Source organism: Chiloscyllium punctatum, chromosome 2 (genome assembly GCF_047496795.1).
Source record: "Chiloscyllium punctatum isolate Juve2018m chromosome 2, sChiPun1.3, whole genome shotgun sequence".
Classification (NCBI taxonomy): domain Eukaryota; kingdom Metazoa; phylum Chordata; class Chondrichthyes; order Orectolobiformes; family Hemiscylliidae; genus Chiloscyllium; species Chiloscyllium punctatum.
The window spans coordinates 145,435,165-145,459,890 of NC_092740.1; the positions used below are offsets into that span (position 1 = coordinate 145,435,165).

At 46.2% G+C, this 24,726-nt stretch overlaps 1 protein-coding gene, 1 long non-coding RNA gene and 1 other non-coding gene across 3 annotated transcripts in view; 1 reads left to right on the plus strand and 2 right to left on the minus strand.

The window, feature by feature from the left end:
- The window catches only part of LOC140491378 (uncharacterized), a 28,709-nt gene extending 18,456 nt beyond the window's left edge, over positions 1-10,253 (minus strand). Inside the window, exons 1-2 of the long non-coding RNA XR_011963300.1 lie at positions 10,219-10,253; positions 5,084-5,184 (exon numbers count right to left, since the gene is read on the minus strand). This is a non-coding gene — a long non-coding RNA (uncharacterized lncRNA). The remainder of the gene's footprint in view (positions 1-5,083; positions 5,185-10,218) is intronic.
- Positions 9,675-12,459, plus strand: tomm5 (translocase of outer mitochondrial membrane 5 homolog (yeast)). Its single transcript, XM_072589474.1, has 2 exons — positions 9,675-9,855; positions 11,652-12,459. The coding sequence occupies exons 1-2, from the start codon at positions 9,735-9,737 to the stop codon at positions 11,684-11,686; spliced, it is 156 nt and encodes a 51-aa protein (XP_072445575.1). The 5' UTR covers positions 9,675-9,734; the 3' UTR covers positions 11,687-12,459.
- Positions 12,460-15,801: 3,342 nt separating this feature from the next.
- On the minus strand, positions 15,802-15,873 carry trnae-cuc (transfer RNA glutamic acid (anticodon CUC)). Its single transcript has one exon. It is a non-coding gene; the product is annotated as a tRNA-Glu (tRNA).
- Between the last annotated feature and the right edge of the window lie 8,853 nt (positions 15,874-24,726).

Consider the following 24,726-nt stretch of genomic DNA (forward strand, 5'->3'; position numbering starts at 1 on the left):
GTGTGATTCGAGACCCAGAGCAATGTGGCTGACTCTCAACTGCTCTCTGGGCACTTAGACTTGAGCAGTTAATGCTGGCCTAGCCAATGACACCTTCTTCGTATGAATGAATAATAAAAATACCAGGGCAGAAAGGTAGAGGGTGGTCTGGCATTCTACTACTTGATCCCTAAGAGGAGAGGATTCTGCCCCTCTCAGGAGGCGACCGAGACTGCGCGTGTGGGGATGTTGAGACAACCAGGTCCCACTCTTCATTCCGTTGCAGTTCTCACAGGAACCCCACGTCCATAGCGCACCATCTCTAACCAGCAGCCACGCTGCTATCTCTCTCTTTTATATCACAAATCCTGTCAACATTTCCACCAGCTCTGGAGAGAAACAGTCAGCTACCCAGCACTTCACCCTCCGATGGTGAGAGAGAAACAAGCCCCTCAGAAGAAGCATTGACAAGGCAACCTCCTGCCTCTCCCACCAGCCCACTAACACACACCTCAGTGGGAAGGTTTGCCTTAGAAAGTCTGGGGCAAAAGCTGGTGAGCCCCTCACCATAACAATGCAGGCAGCTGGCACTGGGAGGGCAGGCAGACACCAGATACCTGCTCAGCCCCAGGCAGGAGAAGACATGGTGGTGTGGGGAATCAGGGACTTTGACCAAGTGCACTGGGAAGAACAGCAGCAGCAAAATGGCTTGTGGGAGGAAGAGGCCCCTATTGCCCAGAAGCTGCAGCTGTGCAGTGATTGTCCGTCTGTGTCTGTGACCCTCAGGATCTGCTCGATAGGCGCATGTGCCCACACTCTATTGCCTCAGCCACTGGTTCTCAAGACTGAAGGCATGGCGACAGAGGGATGGGAACCAGGTGTGCACTCTGCATGACCCCAGCCTCCCCAGGAGACAGTGCAGTGCCCAGACGTAGCCTGCCAGAGAAGGAACCACACACAGCAATCTCCTCTCAGGACACTTCAGAGGAGGCTGAGGTCTCCCCCTCCCACCGCCTAAAACAAGGGACATAACATAAAATTGGATTCATGCTTGAGGGAAATTAATATTAACTATTTCCCTACGTATTCCTAACACAAGTTTGTTAATTTAGTTCTTATCTAATAAAATGGGCTCACCTAATTTTACAATCCATTCTCTGTTGGTTAAGCTGCTGTCTGGAGTTGCAGAATGTTGTTAAAGTGTTTCAAACAATGAAAATTTGATAGACTGCTTACAGAAAATCTATTTTTTTTCTTGTGGAGGCAGGCAGGACAAAAGGCCACTATTTGAGCCAATAGAACACACTCTACAACTGAAATAAACCTCTCTCCTAGAGCCATGTCTTCACCAAGAGGACAACGTGGTCTTTGTTTGCAAATTGTCACTTATTTTTCAGTACTATCCGAGCCATAGGTGAGCAGAATTCTCAATTACAAATGCACACACACTCAAAGTTAATGCACTTGTTATAACAACAATGCCTGTGTGAAATTTGTATAATGGATTGCAAAAGCACACTTAGGATTTCAGTAACAAGCATATTGCAAGTTTGCAAATGAAATTCTGCAATGAGATTCCATTCTCTTACAACAATTACATGATGTTCTCAGCAGAGGGAGACAGGATATAGGGCAGAAGGAGCTGCTGTGATTGTAAATCCATATTCAAAATGATCTCTGTAATTTAAGGTCTAACTGCTGATATCTGTTGCATGTTAACAAGTAATACCTGTAATGCAGTTGGAGAAATATAAATGGCTACAAGTGTACGGTAATTATTGGACTCAAACTTGGGCTTGAACTTTCAAATGAATTCTGAAAACCCACTTTATGCACTTTTTTACCTTCCCCAAAATTTCACACCAAACACATGTGGGATTTTGCCTGGGGTTGTTGTTCTCCCATACAAGACTTGTGTTTGCAGGGCATAGTTTGGTTTACTGGGTGCAAAGGCAAGCTGGTTCGAAGGCCTACCTCTATTCCCAGAATATTTTAAAGTGTGAAACCTCACCCTTGTACACACATACCTGTGGTTTTCCATCATCCTCTATAGCCATTCACCTAGAATCCACTACATACAGTCCACAGAGGCTACGTAAGACATTCGAAATTAGTTTAAATGCAGTTGCGATCAATAAAATTTGTGACAACCTCTTAAAATTCTCATTCAAACACACTACCATTGATACTGCAAAAAAGCTTTTCCACTGAAAAGACATCATTTTTAAGGCTGTTTTTGATGTGGTTTCTGTTTGTGTACCCAATCAAAGCTGACTACGTTATCACAACCCCATAAAGTCAGTCCCTTGAAAAGCTGTCATCTGGCTGTTGGATGTTGGAACTCAGCCAAGTATTCATTTTGGCTACAGTTTTCAAAACATTATCTTCCCAACTCCAAAGGCTGAAATTGAAAGAAATGGCGTCATCTGTGTTTAAACAGATTGTCTGCCAATCAGTGGAGGGGAGCAAGTGTTAAAGTTGTTTTAAATGCCCAAATTTTGGGATTATTTTCTGTCAGAATTGTCTGCAGATTTAAATCCCAGTGTTATTCCTGATGGAAAGTATTTTACAACACTTTTTTTTCGACATTTTTGAAAGCGTTATGGCACTTTCTCTAATGGAAATACTGTAATGTATTTCAATGCTTACACATTACTGGTTAATGTAATAGCTTTCTCGAGTCTTTATCCATTTAAATAATATGCAGCTCCTCTATTCTTCCTATTAAAGTAGCCTCACATTTTCCTACATTACATTCCATCTGCCAAGCTCTAGCTGGATCACTTAACCTGACCACATGTCTATGTAGACCCTTTGTGTCACCCTCATCATTTCCCTTCCCACCTATTTTGTGTCTTGGCTACTGACTACGTACATTCACTTTCCTCAGCCAAGTCATTAATATATATTGTAAATATATTTTGTAAATATTTGTGGCCCCAACACTGATCTCTGTTGTATTCTACTACTAACTGATTTCTATCCTGCAAATCCTTTCATTATCCCAACTCTATTTATAATAATAGACTATTCTCAACACTACTGGTTCTTGGGAGAAAGTGAGGACTGCAGATGCTGGAGGTCAGAGTTGAAAAGTGTGGCACTGGAAAAGTACAGCAGGTCAGGCAGCATCTGAGGAGCAGGACATTCCTGATGAAGGGATATGCCTGAAACTTTGACTCTCCTGATCTTCGGATGCTGCCTGACCTCTGTGTTTTTCCAGCACCACTTTTCGACTATTGGTTCTTATCTGATTAAAAGTCTCTTTATGTGTGATATCTTATTGCTTGCCTTTTAGAAATCCGAACATGTTACATCTACTTGTTCCCCTTTATCCATACTACTTGTTACCTCCTCAAAGAATTTTGATAATTTTGTCAGGTATGATTTCTTCTTCATGAAGCCACATTGACTCTACTTGAATATGTTATGAATTTCTAAATGTTGTGCTGCAACATCCTTTGTAATAGAATCTAACATTTTCACAATGACAGATGTTAAGCTAGTTGGCCTGTAGATACCTGTTTTTTATTTTCTCTTATTTACATTACAATGCCATCTACTAGACTAGATGGGATTGTGGTTCACAAAGAGGAGGTGTTAGCAATTCTGGAAAGTATAAAAATAGCTAAGTCCCTGATCCGGATGAGATTTATCCTAGGATTCTCTGGGAAACCAGGGAGGAGATTGCATTGCCTTCGGCTTTGATCTTTATGTCATCATTGTCTACAGGAATAGTGCCAGAAGACTGGAAGATAACAAATGTTGTTCCCTTGTTCAAGGAGGGGAGTAGAGACAACCCTGGAAATTATAGACCAGTGAGCCTTACTTTGGTTGTGGGTAATGTGTTGGAAAAGAAGGCATAAAGTGTGCTAGCTTTTATTAGTAGAGAGATTGAGTTTCAGAACCATGTAGTCATGCTGCAACTGTACAAAACTCTGGTGCAGCCACACTTGGAGTGTTGCATACAGTTCTGGCCACTGCATTATAGGAAGGACGTGGAAGCTTTGGAAAGATTTACTAGGATGTTGCCTGGCATGGAGGGAAGGTGTTATGAAAGGCTTAGGGACTTCTTCAGTAACAAATATGAGACATGTTTCCATGCAGCTCAGGCTAACCTTTCCAAACAGAAATCAGTTTTCACAGTATTAACTCAATGCTACCTTGGAGAGAAGAAGGTTGAAATGTGACTTAATTGAGACATAGAAGGTAATCAGAGGGTTAGATAGGGTGGACAGTGAAAGCCTTTTTCTTTGTATGGTAATGGCTAGCACGAGGTGACATAGCTTTAAATTGAGGGGTGATAGATATAGGACAGATGTCAGAGGTAGTTTCTTTACTCAGAGGGTAGCAGGGATCTGCAACAGTAGTAGACTCGACAACTTTAAGGACATTTAAGTGGTCATTGGATAAATATATATAGATGAAAATGGAATAGTGTAAGGTGGATTGGCTTCAGATTGGTTTCACAAGTTGGTGCAACATCGAGGGCTGAGGGGCCTCTACTACGCTGTAATGTTCTATGTTCTATTGGTAGTTTTCCAATTGTCTGGGTCTTTTCCAAAGTCTAAGGGCTCTTGAAAAATTATTTTCAGTGCACCCAGTACACCTGTAGCTACTTCCTTTGGTGTCCTAGAATGCGACTGTCTGGTCCAGAGGTCTTGTTAGCCTTTATCCCCATTAGTACCACCATTTAACAAAATCTACCCAACTCTATACTTTCTGTGTTTTTCCATCATTCTTATTTCAAATCTCCAGATTTTGAATGTTACATGTGGCTGTTCACTAATACTTGGAAAGTACAGATATTGATATTGTGGGCAAACATTTAAATACATTTGTACACCATTTCTTTGCCTATTAGCAAGCCACTTCAATTCAGTAGATCAGAATTCGCCACCAGGTTAACAAGCACAGGATAGTCACAAGGTAATACTGTGAAAACTGATTTCTGTTTGGAAAGATTAGCCTGAGCTGCATGGGAACATATCTCATATTTGTTACTGAAGGGACTGGTTATCAGTCTGAGAGTACAAAATGACCTATGATACAAGGGATATTGAAGCACTGAAGAAAGTACAGAAAAGATTTGCAAAAATATTACCAGGTGGTCAGTCCAATTTCATTCCTTTCTAGCAGCTGATGCTTGTGAGGCCATTGTGAGGATAGTTATCAGTCAAGCACATTGCTGTGGGTCTGGAGTCACTATGGGCCAGACAAGATAAGGACAGCAATAAGGGCATAATGAACCAGATGGTACAGTATTCAACAACAGTTTCACAGTCATCATTGGACACTCAATTTCAGGTGTTCTTTTTCATTAACTTCAAATTCTACCATCTGTCAAGGGATTTGAAAGCAGACCCCCAGCACGTTAACTGGATCTCTGGACCATCAGTCGAACAACAATACTACTGTTCCATTCCCCCTCATCAAAGGGCCTTAATAAAGTATTCAAAGCAAGCGATACTTTTTTTTGTTGCTTCAGAGAATGTGGGCATTTCTGGCCAGGTCAGTATTTATTTCATGTCCCTAATTACCCTTGTGAAAATAGTAGAGAGTTGTGTACTTGAATCGCTGCAATTGATGGGGTGGGGGGGTGAAGTACACTCACACTGCTGTTAGGAAGGGAGTTCTAGAATTTCGAACTGGCACTAATGAAAGAAAGATGATATAGTTCCAAGTCAGGATAGTACAGGGATTAGATCATCGGTTCCCTGTAAATTTTCTGGGTGACCCACTTCTCATACCAGGATCGGAGAGAGGATCCTGACTCTCACACCGGGATCAAGAGGGGGGGGGGTTAACCCGGCTCTCACACCGGGATCACGGGGGGTTAGCCCGGCTCTCACACCAGGATCACGGTGGGGGAGGTATCCTGGCTCTCACACCAGGATCACTGGGGTGGGGGCGGGGTTATCCCGGCTCTCACACCGGGATCATGGAGGGGGTTATACCAGCTCTCACACCGGGATCACAGGGAGGTTATCCTGGCTCTCACACCGGGATCACAGGGAGGTTATCCCGGCTCTCACACCGGGATCACGGGAGTGTTAGACTGGTTCTCACACCGGGATCATGGGGGGGGGAGGTTTCCAGGCTCTCACACCAGGATCACCAGGGGGTTAGCCTGGCTCTCACACCGGGATCATGTTGGGGTTAGCCTGGCTCTCACAGCGGGATCACGGGGGGGGGGTTATCCCAGGCTCTCACACCGGGATCACGGGGAGGGTTATCCCAGCTCTCACAGCGGGATCGCAGGTGATTTATCCCGGCTCTCACACAGGAATCACGGGGGGTTTATCCTGGCTCTCACACCGGGATCACGGGGGGTTTAACCCGGCTCTCACACCGGGATCACGGGGTGGTCATCCTGGCTCTCACACCGGGATCACGGTGTGGTCATCCCGGCTCACACACTGGGATCACGAAGGGGGGGGGAGGTTATCCCGGCTCTAACACCAGGATCACTGCGGGGCGGGGTAGCCTGGCTCTCACACCGGGATCACGGGGAGGGATATCCCAGCACTTACACCGGGATCACGGGGGGGGGTTATCCCGGCTCTCACACCGGGATCACAGTGGGGGGGTTTCCCGGCTCTCACACCGGGATCAAGGGGAGGGATATCCCAGCACTTACACCGGGATCACAAGGGGTTATCTCGGCTCTCACACCGGGATCACGGGAGCGTTAGACTGGTTCTCACACCGGCATCACAGGGGGGTTATCCCGGCTCTCACACCGGGATCACATGGGGTTATCCCAGCTCTCACACCGGGATCACAGGGGGTTATCCCGGGCTCTCACACTGGGATCACGGGAGCATTAGACTGGTTGTCACACCGGGATCATGGGTGGGGGGTTTTCCCCGCTCTCACACCGGGATCACCAGGGGGTTAGCCTGGCTCTTACACCGGGATCACGGGGGGGGGGGGGTTATCCTGGCTCACACACTGGGATCACAGGGGGATAACCTGGCTCTCACAGCGGGATCACGGGGAGGGATATCCCAGGCTCTCACACCAGGATCACGGCGGGGGGTTATCCCAGGCTCTCACACCGGGATCACGGGGAGGGTTATCCCAGCTCTCACACCGGGATCATGTGAGGGTTAGCCTGACTCTCACACAGGAATCACGGGGGGTTTATCCCGGCTATCACACCGGGATCACCAGGGGGTTAGCCTGGCTCTCACACCGGGATCATGTGGGGGTTAGCCTGGCTCTCAAACCGGGATCACAGGGGGTTATCTCGGCTCTCACACCGGGATCACGGGAGCGTTAGACTGGTTCTCACACCGGGATCATTGGGGGGGGGGGTTTCCCGGCTCTCACACCGGGATCACAGGGGGGTTATCCCGGCTCTCAAACCGGGATCACCAGGGGGTTAGCCTGGCTCTTACACTGGGATCACGGGGGGGGGAGGGCGGTTATCCTGGCTCACACACTAGGATCACGGTGGGGGGGGTTTATCCCGGCTCTCACACCGGGATCACAGGGGGTTATCCCAGTTCTCACACAGGAATCACGGGGGGTTTATCCTGGCTCTCACACCGGGATCACGGGGAGGGTTATCCAAGCTCTCACACTGGGATCACCGGGGCTTTAACCCGGCTCTCACACCGGGATCACGGTGGGGGGGGTTATCCCGGCTTTCACACCGGGGTCACAGGGGGTTATCTCAGCTCTCACACTGGGATCACGGGGGGGAGGGTTATCCCGGCTCTCACACTGGGATCATGGGCAGGTTAGCCTGGCTCTCACACTGGGATCACGGAGGGGTGGGGGTTATCCCAGCTCTCACACCAGGATCACAGGGGGCCATCCCAGCTCTCACAATGGGATCACTGGGGTTTAGCCTGGCTCTCACACCGGGATCATGGGGGTTATCCTGGCTTTCACACCAGGATCCCGGGGGGGGGGGATTATCCCGGCTCTCACACTGGGATCACAGTGGGGGGGTTTCCCGGCTCTCACACCGGGATCACGGGGGATTAGCCTGGCTCTCACACCGGAATCACGGGGGGTTTATCCCAGCTCTCACACCGGGATCAAGAGGAGGGTTATCCCGGCTCTCACACAGGGATCATGGGGGTGGTTATCCCGGCTCTCACACCAGGATCACAGGGGGATTATCCCAGCTCTCAAACCAGGATCACGGGGGTTATCCTGGTTCTCACAACGGGATCACCAGGGGGTGATCCAAGCTCACACACTGGGATCACAGTTGGGGGTGGGGGGGAGGGGGGAGGTGGGGGTTATCCCAGCTCTAACACCAGAATCACTAGGTGGGGGGGGTAGCCTGGCTCTCACACCAAGATCACAGGGAGGGATATCCCAGCACTTACACCGGGATCACGGGGGGGGGGGTTATCCCGGCTCTCACACCAGGATCACAGGGGGTTATCTCAGCTCTCACACCGGGATCACGGGGGTGTTAGACTGGTTCTCACACCGGGATCATGGGGGTGCGGGGGTGGTTTTCCCGGCTCTCACACCGGGATCACCAGGGGGTTAGCCTGGCTCTTACACCGGGATTACAGGGGGGGGTTATCCTGGCTCACACACTGGGATCACAGGGGGATAACCTGGCTCTCACAGCGGGATCACGGGGAGGGATATCCCAGCACTATCACGGGGGGGGGTTATCCCAGGCTCTCACACCGGAATCACGGGGAGGGTTATCCCAGCTCTCACACCGGGATCATGTGGGGGTTAGCCTGACTCTCACACAGGAATCATGGGGGGTTTATCCCGGCTCTCACACCGGGATCACCAGGGGGTTAGCCTGGCTCTTACACCGGGATCACGGGGGGGGGGGGGGGGGGGTTATCCTGGCTCTCACACCGGGATCATGTGGGGGTTAGCCTGGCTCTCACAGCAGGATCACGGGGAGGGATATCCCAGCACTTACACCGGGATCACGGGAGGGGGGGGGGGGGGGGGGGGTTATCCCGGCTCTCACACCAGGATCACAGGGGGTTATCTCGGCTCTCACACCGGGATCACGGGAGCGTTAGACTGGTTCTCACACCGGGATCATGGGGGGGTTATCCCGGCTCTCAAACCAGGATCACAGGGGGTTATCCTGGTTCTCACAACAGGATCACCAAGGGGTTATCCCGGTTCACACACTGGGATCACGGGGGAGTTATCCCAGCACTCATACCGGGATCACGGGGGGGGGTGGGGGGTCATCCCGGCTCACACACTGGGATCACGGAGGGGGGAGGTTATCCAGGCTCTAACACCAGGATCACTGTGGGGGGGGGGGGGGGGTTAGCCTGGCTCTCACACCGGGATCACAGGGAGGGATATCCCAGCACTCACACCAGGATCACGGGGGGCGGGGTTATCCCGGCTCTCACACTGGGATCACGGGAGCGTTAGACTGGTTCTCACACCGGGATCATGGGGGGGAGGTTTTCCCGGCTCTCACACCAGGATCACATGGGGGTTATCCGACTCTCGCACCGGGATAACGGGGGGATTTATCCCGGCTCTCACACCGGGATCACAGAGGGGGCTATCCCACCGGGGTCTTATCTGTCACGCACGTGACTCCAACCTGCGAGCGGAACCGCCCATTTCCGGGGGTCGGTCAGGTGACCCATGCAGGGGCGGGGTCAGGCGGCCGATGTCAAGCACCGCCATTGGCTCGCCGCTCCTTCACGCTGATTGGCGAAGGCGGATCACGTGTGGTTAGGGCGGAGGCGGGGCTAGTGGGTGAACGGTCAGTCCGCCCGCGAGCCGCCATGTTCAGGATGGAGGCGCTCGGCCCGAAGATGGACCCGGAGGAGCTGCGCAAGAAGATGAGGGCGGACGTACTCCGCTCGGTCCGCAACTTCCTCATCTACGTGGCCGTCCTGCGGGCGAGTGAGTACCAGGCGGCGGAGGGGTCCCGGGCCCGATGGGGCTTCCCCACCCCGGGGCTGGGCCTCCCACATGGTCCGCCTCAACCCCCCGGGGAGCAAGCGGCGGTTGGAGAGGGAGAGGGCGGTGTGGACGGAGAGGAGGAGGGGTGGGGGGTTGTGGTGGTTTGGGAGCCTGCCCCTTCGTGTCGGGTGGGAGTGCAGCCGCGCCAAGTCACACTGACCCGTCCCCAGTCAGCCCTTACCCGGGCTCTGGATTAGTGGTGCTGGAAGAGCACAGCACTTCAGGCAGCATCCGAGTAGCTTCAAAATCGACATTTCAGGCAAAAGCCCTTCATCAGGAAAGTCATTGTTTTTACCTCCTTACCCGGGCTGTTAGGTTCCTCAGTGAATCTCCCTGTTCCTCAGCTCTGCTTAAACCGCCCGGGGCATCAACCCTTTCCCCACCCACCGTGGGCCGTTGTAATAAATATTGCATTCTATAGTAACAAAGTAATACAGCAAAGTGAGCAGTTCCTCCACCTCCTCTTCCGTCACATTGGTCAGGATCGACATTCGTGACATTTTAGGTGATTTGTCTCAGTACTTAACTTGAAAAGCTAAATGTTGGCATGCTGTGTCTGTGTGCAAGTGTTGCAGCTAAAGGTCTAAATGTGGTTTATCAAATTCAACCAGCCCACCTTCCTCTTATGTGCCCATTTCCTGTAACTTTAATCTGTGAATTATATCAGATCATATTGTGCTGGCCCATTGAGGCCACTTTTGGAATATTGTGTGGGCTTCTGGTCTCCCTGCTGTAGGAAAGATGTTGTGAAACTTGAAAGGGTTTACAGGGATGTGGCCAGGGCTGGAGGGTTTGAGCTATAGGGAGAGGCTGAATAGACTGGGGCTATTTTCCCAGGAGTGTTGGAGGCTGAGGGTGACCTTAGAGGCTTATAAAATCATGAGGGCCATGGTTGGGGTAAGTAGACAGGTCTTCTCCCTGGGATGGTTGAGTCCAGAACTAGAGGGCATAGAATTAAGGTGAGAGGCAAAATTTGAAAGGACCTAAGGAGCAACATTTTCATGCAGAGGATGGTGTGATCTCTCACGGTCTGGTCTCCTTCCTATCGGAAAGATGTTGTGAAACTTGAAAAGGTTCAGAAAACATTTACAAGGATGTTGCCAGGGTTGGAGGATTTGAGCTACAGGGAGAGGCTGAACAGGCTGGGGCTGTTTTCCCTGGAGTGTCCGAGGCTGAGGGGAGACCTTATAGACGTTTACAAAATTGAGGGGCATGCCTAGGATAAATAGACAGTCTTTTCCCTGGGGTCAGGGCGTCCAGAACTAGAGGGCACCGCTTTAGGGTGAGAGGAAAGATATAAAAGAGACCTAAGGGGCAACTTTTTTACGCAGAGGGTGGTACTTGTATGGAATGAGCTGCCAGAGAGATGAGGTGGAGGCTGGTACAATTGCAACATTTAAGAGGCATTTGGATGGGTATATGAATAGGAAGGGTTTGGAGGGATATGTGCCGGGTGCTGGCAGGTGGAACTAGATTGGGTTGGGATATCTGGTCGGCATGGACTGGTTGGACTGCAGTGTCTGTTTCCATGCTGTACATCTCTGACTCTAAGTGGAGATTTGTACAATAACAACAATTTGAGTCAACTAGATGTGTAAATGAATGATTTAGAGAGATGTGGGTCAAATGCTAGCAAGTGTGGCTAGATTTACTCTGATATCTGGTCGGCGTGGGCTGGTTGGACCAAAGGGCCTATTTCTGTGCTGTATAATCTGACTCTGTCCCCTCTCTTTCAGCTCCGTTTATCCTAAGTAAACTGGATAGTATATGAAATTCGCTGCTGGCATCAAAGACGTGCTATCTGCAAGATGGTGGTCAAGTGAAACCTGATGCTCATTGGTACTCACGAAGAAGTGGATCTTTTAAACTACAGGGCAAATTGTCAACCCTCAACATATCGAAAACCTCTGTGTGCTACTGGATTAATTGTTGGTTATGCTTCTCTTACATTGAGCAATTTACCATTTAATTTTGCACAAAGCCTTTTGTAATTGTTTTATATAACAGATGCCCTCCTATATCAGTATGCAAAAAAAAAACTTTGTAATACATGGTGTCTGACTAGAGTATGAATCTGATCCAAAGTGCAGCTAGATAAAAGTCACCTCAGTTTCCCCAACATTGGAGAAAAATTTAGTGTTTGCTTAGTGATTCTGAGACTTGACCAATTTTATGAACCTGTAAGGAGTATGGAATTGCGAAAACTCTTGGAAATATTTGATGAATTTTTGCCACGCCTGGCAGCAGCTTCGGAGAAAGTTGACATTTGAGTCTGTCATGACTGTTCTTCTGATCTGAGTTCTGAGCTTTCTGTTTTTATTTCTCTTTCCCCCAGCATTTTGTTTCAGATTTCCAGCATCTGCAGAGTTTCAGTCATTAGTAATGCTTGTCATTCCTCTCATCTTGAGGGGTGCACTGTAAGAAATGACATGGAGCATTGATACTTCCCCAGCCATAGGTTGAGTTGTTTTCTGCTGGATTTACTTTAAATGGTTTTGTATGAAAATTGATGCATTTTATTATCAATTAAACAATTGGTAATTATCTGTCTGGTCTGATTATAAAGATTGAAATCACATCGTTACTGAATTACACCTCTGATTTCAATTCTTTCCTCTTATGCTTGTTTACATGTTTTTACTAATTTCTTCTATGCCCTTGGTCTTTTTGTATAGTATATTTAAATTGTAAGAGCAGTATCTATGTATTTAGGTTCCCCTGTCTCTGAAATGTGGAAGCCTCCAATTTGCCAGCTTTTCATTAACAGTACATCTGTGATTTTCATTGAATTGACTGACTGAACTGAAGGTGATACTTTTCACACTTTTAAACAGTAAAATGGAACCAGTAGCAACCAGCTGTTCTGTTCCAAATGTAAATGGGTAAGTTATTTTGCACATTCTGCCTGTTAAAGTAATTGTTCCACATGTGGTCAATTTTATACAAGCAGAAGTAGACCATGTTTAGCCTGATGAATCTGCTGTAACATTTAATATGGTAATCAGATCTAGCCCACATACTCTAAAATGGGATCTGACTAGGGTTTTGTATAACTGCAGCATAACATTTGCATCCCTTAACTCCAGCCCCTTTAGATTTGGAAGCCAGCATTCCATGAACTGCCTTGACTATGTTGTGTGCCTGTCTGTGGCATTTTAAAGAGCAACACACCTGAACCCACCCCCCTGCCCCGCCCCACCCCACCACATCCACTGCATTTAACTTTGTGCCTTTTTTAAAAAAAATCCATATCTATCCTTTTTTGGTTCAAAATGGGTAACCTTACATTTCTTTACGTTTAAATTAATCCATAGCTTTGCCTATTCACTTAATCTATCAATATTCTGTTGTATTTTTATGCTGTTGTCAACATTGCAATGTTTCCCAATTTTCAGTAAATTTGGATTTTTGACATTTGTAGTGATTATCCAAGTTATTAATGTTGTGAATAATTTGAGGCACCAATACAGATCTCTGCAGGGCACCTCTTGTCATATTCTACCGAATCTATTTGCCTTTTAGTGTAATAGACAATCGATGGCTACATTATCTGTTTAATTTTATAAAGATTTCCTTTCTTTCAGCATTGTTTACTCAAGATTCTTTCTCATTTTCTGTTGAGTGCATGTTCCTGTACAGCAAATGAAAGTCCACATTGTGCATACTATCTTCAGGACACAAAGATATTTGCTAACTATAAACCCAAATCCACTGTTCTCAGACTGAAATTTTCTTTAAGACAAAAGCTTAGAAAATTGGACTAAGGAACAGGCCATGCTTCAAGTCAGATCCACCAGTCATTATGATCATGGCTGATTAACTCAATAGGCTGTTCCTGTTTTCTCCCCCCGCCCCCCTATATTCTTGGATCAATTTAGTCACAGATGCTATATCTAACACCTTCTTGAAATCAGCTGATGTTTTGGCCTCAATTGCTTTGTGGTAGTGAATTCCATAGGCTCACCACTCTCTAGGTAAAGAAATCTCATCTCGGTGACAAAGTGTAATTAACAAGGATTGCAGAAGTAGTGGACTGCTAAAATGAAGTACCAGCCCCACTTGGCTTAATCTTCATATTAATAAGAGCAACATAAGTTAAATGCTCAGTTTTAAATTTGCAGCATTTTTGTTCATGACTCTTTCAATCTTTGTATGCTGCCCTATAATTAATCTACAAGTGTTTGAAAATATCTAAGGCATGTAAGGTAACTAATAGAACACTAGAATCTGTTTCCTTGTGGGTCAGACTTAACCAAAAGATATCATAACCTGGAAAAAATATTTAAATTTGTAGACACTAATTTCCATTATTTTCCTCCCCACCAAAAATGTTCATCCTGCCCAACGTTCCCACTAGTCTGACGTTGTTTAGCCCCACATCCCCACCCTTTCAGTCCCCAACGGTGCTCAGTTTTCCCTCACCCTAACAACGTTCACCCGTCACTTGACAGTTTGCACCCTAGTAGCAATTTTCGAATTCACCACCTCAAATAATCTTTGCCCCAGCATGTCCCCATACTTGTCAATCTTTACCCTCCTGACTCCCTGGAATTCCTGGCTCCTCTCCTGCTGTCAGAAGCATCACCATTGCTCAGGGTCTGGGGGAGGAGCATAGGAGCAAGCCATTCAGTCTCTTGAGCCTGTTCACCATTCAGACCATGGCTGATCTGTGGCTTAACTCCAAATATCTCTAGTTGGCCAACATCCTTTATTACCTTTTGCTTAACAAAAGTTTCCCCCTCAGATTTAAAGTTAACAACTGATCCATCATCCACTGCCATTTGTGAAGGTTACATCATACCACCCTTTGTGGTAAAAGCTCCCTAACATTTCTCCTGACCGGTCTGGTCCTGACTTTTAGACTCTGCCCCCTAATCAATGGAAATAGTTTATCTACCCTGTCTTTCCCCCTCAATATCTTGAAGATTTTCAGGGTTAGAGTGGTGCTGGTAAAGCACAGCTGTTCAGGCAGCATCCGAGGAGCAGGAAAATCGCCGTTTCGGGCAAAAGCCCTTCATCAGGAATAGAGCTTAAGGGCTTTTGCCTGAAATGTCAATTTTCCTGCTCCTCGGATGCTGTCAGAACTGCTGTTCTTTACTAGTAACTCTGCAGTCCTTGTTTTTACCTTGAAGATTTTCATCTGATCACTCCCTTAACCATTTTAAAGAAAGTAGGCATAATTTGTATAATCTGTTCTCAAGTGGCTCAGTGGTTAGCACTGCTGCTTCACAGCGCCAGGGCCCGTGGCTCAATTCCCACATCCGGTAACTGTGGAGTTTGCACATTCTACCTTTGTCTGTGGGTTTCCTCCCACATTCCAAAGATGTGCAGGTCAGATGAATTAGCCTTGCAAATAGTGTTATGTGCAAATAGAGGTAAATATAGGATAGGAGAATGATTCTGGGTGCCTTCTCTGTGGAGGATCGGTGTGGACGTGTTGGGCCAAAGGGCCTGTTTCCATACTGTAGGGAATCTAGTCTAAAACTCTGAAGTCCAGCTTTCATTCTTATAAACTACAGAATACTTCCTCAAGGTTGTTCGGTCCCTCCTAAGGTGTGGTGCACAGATCCCCCCTCAGGAAAAGAGGGTGTAAGAAAGACGGCCACTACCCCTTAGTGAATGTTTTTTTTTATTTCTCTTTTTTTTTTCATTTTTTAAAATCCTCTGTTTATATTTTTTTTTCCCCTTAACCCCCACACTACCACCTAATGCGGTAGTGCTTATTTTTATCCCCTGCACCCATGGTGTGTGTGTGCAGGTGTGAGACACAGTGAAAAGACACAAAGTGCATAAATCTTTATTCGATTTCCACCACCAGGAAGATATGAAAAACACCTGAGTGGCCAGTGATAAGAACGGGTAGCCTCCAAACCCCTGGAAAAGGGCTTCCCTGACCGGGAATCGAACGCGGGCCGCGGCGGTGAGAGCGCCGAATCCTAACCACTAGACCACCAGGGACATGCCCTTAGTGAATGTTTCCAGGTTTTCTCTCATCAACAAACTGCTTGTGTGTTCCAGGCACTGATAATGCCCTGATTGCCAGCTCACGTATTGGGTGTGAAATCGGATGATGCTATACTGAGCTCAATTACTGCAGCAGCTTGAAAGACTTCATGGTTTGCTGGCTTTTTCAACTGTGAGCTACTTTGGTAATTGGAACCTCCATTGAATTCAGCAGCTGTAAAAGAATGGTCCATTTCCAACGGCAATGTTGCAAATCACTGATGAGGAAGAGAAGCTAGGTTTTCTTTGCCACTGCATGTTGCCTATATCCTGGTTAGCAGCTTTTGGAGAGTGGTGAAAGTATATTTGGCAATGGTTAGAATTAACTGCTCAACTCAACTAGTATAAAGATATCATTGTACTGCCTATTCAGACTTGCGTTTGTTTACAGTTAGTTTTCACACTGCTTTAATAACTTTCAATGTTTACCAAGAACTCCCATAATGTACCTAGGTACACCACCTACACGTAGACGTTCCTTCTCCTACATCGACACTGAATCCATTGTGCAATTCAGGAGGGGACCTGGAAGTATAAATATCACCATTTGTTCAGTACAATCGCAACAAGAAAGTTGCAGTGGGAGGACAATTACAGTCAGCAGATCATGATAAAGCTCTGGTAGTGCCTTTATTAGTTGTGACATAGAGTCATAGAGATGTACAGCACGGAAACAGACCCTTTGGTCCAACCCGTCCACACCAACCAGATATCCCAACCCACTCTAATCCCACCTGCCAGTACCTGGCCCATATCCCTCCAAACCTTTCCTATTCATGTACCCATCCAAATGCCTCTTAAATGTTTCAATTGTACCAGCCTTCACCAGTTCCTCTGGCAGCTCATTCCATATCTGTGCCACCCTCTGTGTGGAAAAAGTTGCCCCTTAGGTCTCTTTTATATCTTTCCTCTCGCACCCTAAACCTATGCCCTCTAGTTCTGGACTCCCTGATCCCAGGGAACAGATTTTGCCTATTTACCCTGACCATGCCCCTCATAATTTTGTAAACCTCCATAAGGTCACCCCTCAGCCTCCGACACTCCAGGGAAAACAGCCCCAGCCTGCTCAACCTCTCCCTATAGGTCAAATCCTCCAACCCTGGCAACAGCCTTGTAAATCTTTTCTGAACCCTTACATGTTTCACAACATCTTTCCGATTGGAAGGAGACCAGAATTGAACGCAACATTCCAACAGTGGCCTAACCAATGTCCTGTACAGCTGCAACATGACTTCCCAACTCAATACTCTGACCAATAAAGGAAAGCATACCAAACGTCATCTTCACTATCCTATCTACCTGTGTCTCCACTTTCAAGGAGCTATGAACCTGCACTCCGAGGTCTCTTTGTTCAGCAACACTCCCTAGGACCTTACCATTAAATGTATAAGTGCTGCTAAGATTTGCTTTCCCAAAACGCAGCACCTCGCATTTATCTGAATTGAACTCCATCTGCTACTTCTCAGCCCTTTGGCCCATCTGGTCCAGATCCTGTTGTAATCTGAGGTAATCCTCTACGCTGTCAACTACACCTCCAATTTTGGTGTCATCTGCAAACTTACTAACTGTACCTCTTATGCTCGCATCCAAATCATTTATGTAAATGACAAAAAGTAGTGGACCCAGCACCGATCCTTGTGGCACTCCACTGGTCACAGGCCTCCAGTCTGAAAAACAACCCTCCGCCACCACCCTCTGTCTTCTACCTTTGAGCCAGCTCTGTATCCAAATAGCTAGTTCTCCCTGTATTCCATGAGATCTAACCTTGCTAATCAGTCTCCCAAGGGGAACCTTGTCGAACGCCTTACTGGAATACATATAGATAACATCTACCGCTCTGCACTCATCAATCCTTTTTGTTACTTCTTCAAAAAACTCAATCAAGTTTGTGAGACATGATTTCCCATGCACAAAGCCATATTGACTATCCCGAATCAGTCCTTGCCTTTCCAAATACATGTACATCCTGTGCCTCAGGATTCCCTCCAACAACTTGCCCACGACCGAGGTCAGGCTCACTGGTCTATAGTTCCCTGGCTTGTCCTTACCGCCCTTCTTAAATAGTGGCACCACATTTGCCAACCTTCAGTCTTCTAGCACCTCACCTGTCACTATCGATGATACAAATATCTCAGCAAGAGGCCCAGCAATCACTTCTCTAGCTTCCTACAGTGTTCTCGGGTACACCTAGAACATAGAACATAGAACATAGAACAATACAGCACAGAACAGGCCCTTCGGCCCACGATGTTGTGCCGAACTTCTATCCTAGATTAAGCACCCATCCATGTACCTATCCAAATGCCGCTTAAAGGTCGCCAATGAATCTGACTCTACCACTCCCTCGGGCAGCGCATTCCATGCCCCCACCACTCTCTGGGTAAAGAACCCACCCCTGACATCTCCCCTATACCTTCCACCCTTCACCTTAAATTTATGTCCCCTTGTAACACTCTGTTGTACCCGGGGAAAAAGTTTCTGACTGTCTACTCTATCTATTCCTCTGATCATCTTATAAACCTCGATCAAGTCACCCCTCATCCTTCGCCGTTCCAACGAGAAAAGGCCGAGAACTCTCAACCTATCCTCGTACGACCTACTCTCCATTCCAGGCAACATCCTGGTAAATCTTCTCTGCACCCTCTCCAAAGCTTCCACATCTTTCCTAAAGTGAGGCGACCAGAACTGCACCTGATTATCCACCTGATCAGGTCCTGGGATTTATCCACCTTTATCCGTTTCAAGACATCCAGCACTTACCCGTCTGTAATCTGGCATTTATAAATTAAAGCATTTTATAGATTGCACAGGCATAACTCATTTGATTCCAGTTGATCTAAGCGAACATACACTTTTTTGGTACTGGAGCCAGACCCAGTAGAATATTGACAGAGTGAATATAATTGTCAACTTAGTTCCTCAAAACATCCCATTTATTAACCAAGTTGAATACAGAGTTAATATCTCAAATAGAATTTGTCATGTTTCATCTGTCACAGTTCAAGTGTTGATGGATGGTCACTGACCCAGTAATAATGCCCACATCAAGTCTGTTAGATGTGTAATTTGTGGATGGTGAGTGGAATAGGAGATCAGAAAAAGAGAGATGAAAAGAATACATTCCATAAACATTATTCCAATAGCTTTCTTAAAGCTTACTCTTGAGTGCCAGAAGTAAATTAGCTAGCAAGCCAGACAAAAGAAAACAGGACAGTAAAAGGGCAGTTTCTCTCTGTGAATGCTGGAATTTGATCATAGAGGAAAGGCATCAAAACAACAAAATCTTAAGCTGCAAAAATAAAGATTGTGAAACCAATGTTGATATAACTAGTAACCCACTCCAATCACTGAAATGTTCGACTATCTGTTCTTTGCAACTAATTCAGCTTATTTTTTAACTTTTACCTTTGTGGGCTCACCTCTTATTTCTCACCTGTGTTGTGATATTAATTCTTTTTGTGGTTAGTCATTTCAAAACTCTGTTAACTCAAAAAAACCTAGTTGAACTTGTTCCATTTAAAACAAATTCATTTTGGTCTGGGAGAAAGATATTCACAAGGGAAGGGATCCATTTTAAAATTAATCTTGGTGCAACCAACTGAGGAGGTGGGTGAATAAGGAAGGGGAGCCAGTCCATCCCTCCTGGCCTGCGAGCTTAATGATTTGGGTATCCCAGCTGAAAACATAACAAAGTGAGGAACCTTGTTCTGACTTTGTGTGTCACAATTTTGCTGGTCTTGATTGGCAGCCTAAAAACAGATGGTTGAACCCCCTCAGCAGTGATGGTCTTGTGGTATTATCTCTAGACCCTATTAGTCCAGAGACTCAGGTAATGTTCTAGGAACCTGGGTTCAAATCCTGCCATGGAGAATCATGGAATTTGAATTCAATAATAATCTGGAAATAAAAATTTAATGACCACAAAACCATTGCCGATTGTTAGGAAAAACACATCTGGTTACTTATGTCCTGGAGGCTCCCTACCTGGTCTGGCCTACATATGATTCCATACCTGCAGCAATGTGGTAGACTCTAATTGTCCTTTGGGCAATTAATGTTGGGCAGTAAATGCTGGTCCATCCAGTGATGTCCACATCCCATAAATGAATTTTTTAAAAAGGAGAACAAAGGTTGAGGAGAAAATATAACTGGGGATTTTGTCTCAGTGATAGTGACCAAGGGACTATCATTAAATCACAAAAACACCTATCAGAGGGATTGAATTCAAGAGTCGTGAAGTGATGTTGCAGCTGCACAGGACCTTGGTTAGGCCACAGTTGGAGTACTGTGTGGAGTTCTGGTCGCCTCACTTTAGGAAAGATGTGGAAGCTTTGGACAGGGTGCAGAGAAGATTTACCAGGATGTTGCCTGGAATGGAGAATAGGTCGTACGAGGATAGGTTGAGTGTGCTAAGCCTTTTCTCATTGGAACGGCGAAGGATGAGGGGTGACTTGATAGAGGTTTATAAGATGATCAGAGGAATAGATAGAGTAGACAGTCAGAGACTTTTTCCCCAGGTACAACAGAGTGTTACAAGGGGACATAAATTTAAGGTGAAGGGTGGAAGGTATAGGGGGGATGTCAGGGATAGGTTCTTTACCCAGAGAGTGGTGGGGGCATGGAATGCACTGCCTGTGGGAGTGGCAGAGTCAGAATCATTGGCGACCTTTAAGCGGTAATTGGATAGGTACATGGACAGGTGCTTAAGCTAGGACAAATGTTAGGCACAACATCGTGGGCCGAAGGGCCTGTTCTGTGCTGTATTGTTCTGTGTTCTATGGTTCACTAATGCTTTACAGCAGGCTGATTACTGTCTTTCTAGATTAGAGTGGTGCTGGAAAAGCACAGCAGTTCAGGCAGCATCCAAGGAGCAGGAAAATCGATGTTTCAGGCAAAAGGTCTTCACCAGGAATAGAGGCAGACTGCCTGCAGGGTGGAGAGATAAATGAGAGGAGGGTGGGGGTTGGGGAGAAAGTAGCATAGAGTACAATTGGTGAATGGGGGTGGGAATGGAGGTGATAGGTCAGGGAGGAGGGTGAGCTGGAAGTTTGGAGCTGGGGTGAGGTGGGGGGAGAGGAAATGAGGAAACTGGTGAAGTCCACGTTGATGTACTGGGGTTGAAGTGTTCCGAGGTGGAAGATGAGGCGTTCTTCCTCCAGGCGTCGGGTGGTGAGGGAGCGGCGGTGAAGGAGGCCCAGGACCTCCATATCCTCGGCTGAATGGGAGGGGGAGTTGAAATGTTGGGCCACAGGGCGATGTGGTTGATTGGCGCTGGTGTCCCAGAGATGTTCCCAAAAGCGCTCTGCTAGCAGGCGTCCAGTCTCCCTAATGTAGAGGAGACTGCATCGGGCACAACAGATACAATAAATGATATTGGTGGATGTGCAGATAAAATTTGGATGTGGAAGGCTCCTTTAAGGCCTTGGATGGAGGTGAGGAAGGACATGTGGGTGCAGGTTTTGCAATTCCTGCGGTAGCAGGGGAAGCTGCCAGGATGGGAGGGTGGGTTGTTGGGGTACTGGACCTGACCAGGTAGTCATGGAGGGAATGGTCTTTGCGGAAAGTGGATGGGAGTGGGGAGGGAAATATATCCCTGGTGGTGGGGTCTGTTTGGAGGTAGCGGAAATGTCGTCGGATGATTTGGTTTATGTGAAGCTTGGTAGGGTGGAAGGTGAGCACCGGGGGGTTCTGTCCTTGTTACGGTTGGAGGGGTGGGGTCTGACGGCGGAGGGGCGGGATGTGGACGACATGCGTTGGAGGGCATCTTTAACCACGTGGGAAGGGAAATTGCGGTCTCTAAAGAAGGAGGCCATCTGGTGTGGTCTGTAGTGGAACTGGTCCTCCTGGGAGCAGATACGGCGGAGGTGGAGGAATTGGGAACACGGGATGGCATTTTTGCAGGAGGTAGGGTGGGAAGAGGTGTAATCCAGGTAGCTGTGGGAGTCGGTGGGTTTGTAAAAAATGTCGGTATTAAGTCGGTCATCTTTACCAAACCTGTCCTACTCAACGTCTTCAACAAAATGGCTCACTGATATCCACTTTCTGAAATGGTTTAGCAGGTCATGTAGTTGTATCAAACTGCTACCAACTTAGCATTGTGGTTTTACCGACAATACGTGGTCTGCCACACTTTAAGAAGGCAACTGATCACCACTTTCTCAAGAGCAATTAGGGACGGGCAGTAACTGCTGGTGACACACACAGGAAACACTAAGCAAGTCTGACAGTACCTGTAAAGAGAGAAACAGTGATAACGATTAGATCTATGAGAGAAACAGAACTGAGGAGAGAGCAATAACAATAATACCAGTTGACATTGGAGCTAAGAATGGAAATTGGGTGGTTAGAGGTTCAGTGAGAATTGGCTTGATGGAGATGCCACTGTAGAAAAGAACTTGAGGTAATGATTATGGGAGATAGAAAAAAAAGATATGATTTCAGGGCTAGGGAACAGTATATTAAGTTAAATGAGGTTCTAGTTAATTGGAATAAAATTGTGCTAAATGGCCAAAAAGAAATTCACAGATTGGGAAGTTGGTAGGTTAGATGGATGAAGAGTCCATAGATAAGATAAAGGAACAGAGCTCTAATGTGATCAAACCTCATTACGCTCATATTTGTCAATTTGAACCAGATTGCTATCAAGGTGCTAATATAGATTTCTTTATTTTTCTATTTTTGTTTCCTAAGAACTTGTACTGAAGGATCTGTACCTTGTACCTAAGATAGCACCGTAAGTAGTCACATGCAAACATTTCACTGTACTCGTTTGACTACATGTGACAATGAAGGTCATTCAATTCAGTTCAGATGTATGTGAAATACAATAAGCTATTTTAAACAAAATGTCCTGGCTTTCTACAAATTATGGGCAAGTGTGAGGGAGACTGAGGGAAAAGTGGGGAAACAGAGGAGATAAAGGCTAGGAGAAAATAAGAAAATGAATGAAGTGAGAAACAAAAGGAAGAAAAGTTTTGGAGAAGTGCAAGAAGCAGAAAGGGAGTGCAAGGGGCTGGGACAGTGATATGTAAGGACAGAGAAACAAAAGGCAGGCAAATGGGTGGGCCTTGAGCAGGATGTATAGGCTTATGACCATGTTTCTCCTTCAATTTCTCCACTAGTATATATAAAAAAAATACATTCCCAATGCAGTCTCAATTTCCTCCCTCATTTTCTTCCTGCCCTCACATTCCTCTCTCCTCATTGAGTCAAACAGCATGGAAACAGACCCTTCGGTCCAACCAATCCATGCTGTATATAATCCCAAACTAAACAAGTTGCAGCCAAACTGGCCATAAACAGGTCCAGGCAGCGGGTCGTGGAGGGGGTCATTATGGTTGATTGCCTGCCCCTCCGCTATGGCTATGCCCAAGCCTGGGTGTCTCTGGAAAAGGAGAGTTGGTGTCTACCAGCTCCCTCAAGCTGTTCAGGGAGCGATGGGCCCTGCAGGGAGTGGAGTGTATTACTTTCCCCTCCAACTCTATTTTGATTTAATCCCAGCCCTCCCCTTCACTGTTTGATCACGTGTCATTGCCCTTTGATGTGAAGGGCACTGCTTGTCACTGGCCTGTCCAGTGTTTCCTTTCTTCCTGGTGCTAGAAATTGAATAAAGATTTGTACACCTTGTGTCTTTCACTGTGTCTCACACCTGCACACACAAAACATGGGTGCTGGGGAAAACATAAGCACTACCGCAGTTAGGTGGTAGTATGTGAGTAAAGAAGAATAAGAAAAAAAAGGGGAAAAAAACTAAACAAGTCCCACCTGTCTGCGTTTGGCCTAAACCCCTTCAAACCTTTCCTACTTGTACTTATCCATGTGTCTTTTAAACGTTGTAACTGCCCACATCTACTACTACTTCAGAAAGTTCATTACACATGCGAATCACCTCTGTGCAAAAAACAAATTGCCCCTCAATGTCTTTTTTTTAAATCTCTCTCCCCTCTCTCCTTAAAAATATGCCCCTTTATATTGAAATCCCTCAAACTAGAGGAAAGACACCGACATTAACCCTATCCATAACCCCATACCTCTCAAACTCCTACGCTCCAGTGAAAAACATCTCCTGGCCTCAATCCCCAATCATATGCAAATACATCCAATTTTTCCAAATGTCACTTTATTTACTCCTGTTAATCCCACCATCTAGTGCCCAGGAGCAATATCAAGATGTCTATGAAGATTTGGAAAGTTTAAAAAGATAGATACCAATCATAGAGTGGTACAATATGGAAACAGACCGATTGGTCCAACTCGTCCATGTGGACCAGATATCCTAAATTAATCTATTCCTATTTGCCAGCATTTGGCCCTTGAAAAATAAATTCACACCTGAGCATTAACTTCCATTTTGCCTTTTTCAGAAGATAGTTGATTTACTGTATGCTTCCATTTTTCCACTATTTACATCATTTTTTGTTAAATCTCAAGATTAATTTTGTTTACCATTTTGGGTTTCTGATGACTCCATACCGACAGACTGTGGTTGCTACAAATTAATTTTGACTTGATTTATTGAGTGTAAATTAACTGTTCAAATCATGAATGAAATTAAATAAGGGCTTGAAGTCCATGTTTAGAAAAAAATAAGAAATCTGTAAAAACAAATGGGTTACTTCTGAAGTTGAGTTGGAAGTTGTCTCAACACCCAATAAAATCAAAATACTGCAGATGCTGGAAATCTGAAACAAATGTAGAGAACGCTAGAGAAACACAGTAGATCTGGCAGCATCTGTGGAGAAAGAAACAGAGTTAATGCTTCAAGTCTGGTATGAGTGTTCTTCAGAACTCTTCTGTCTCAGCCCATGA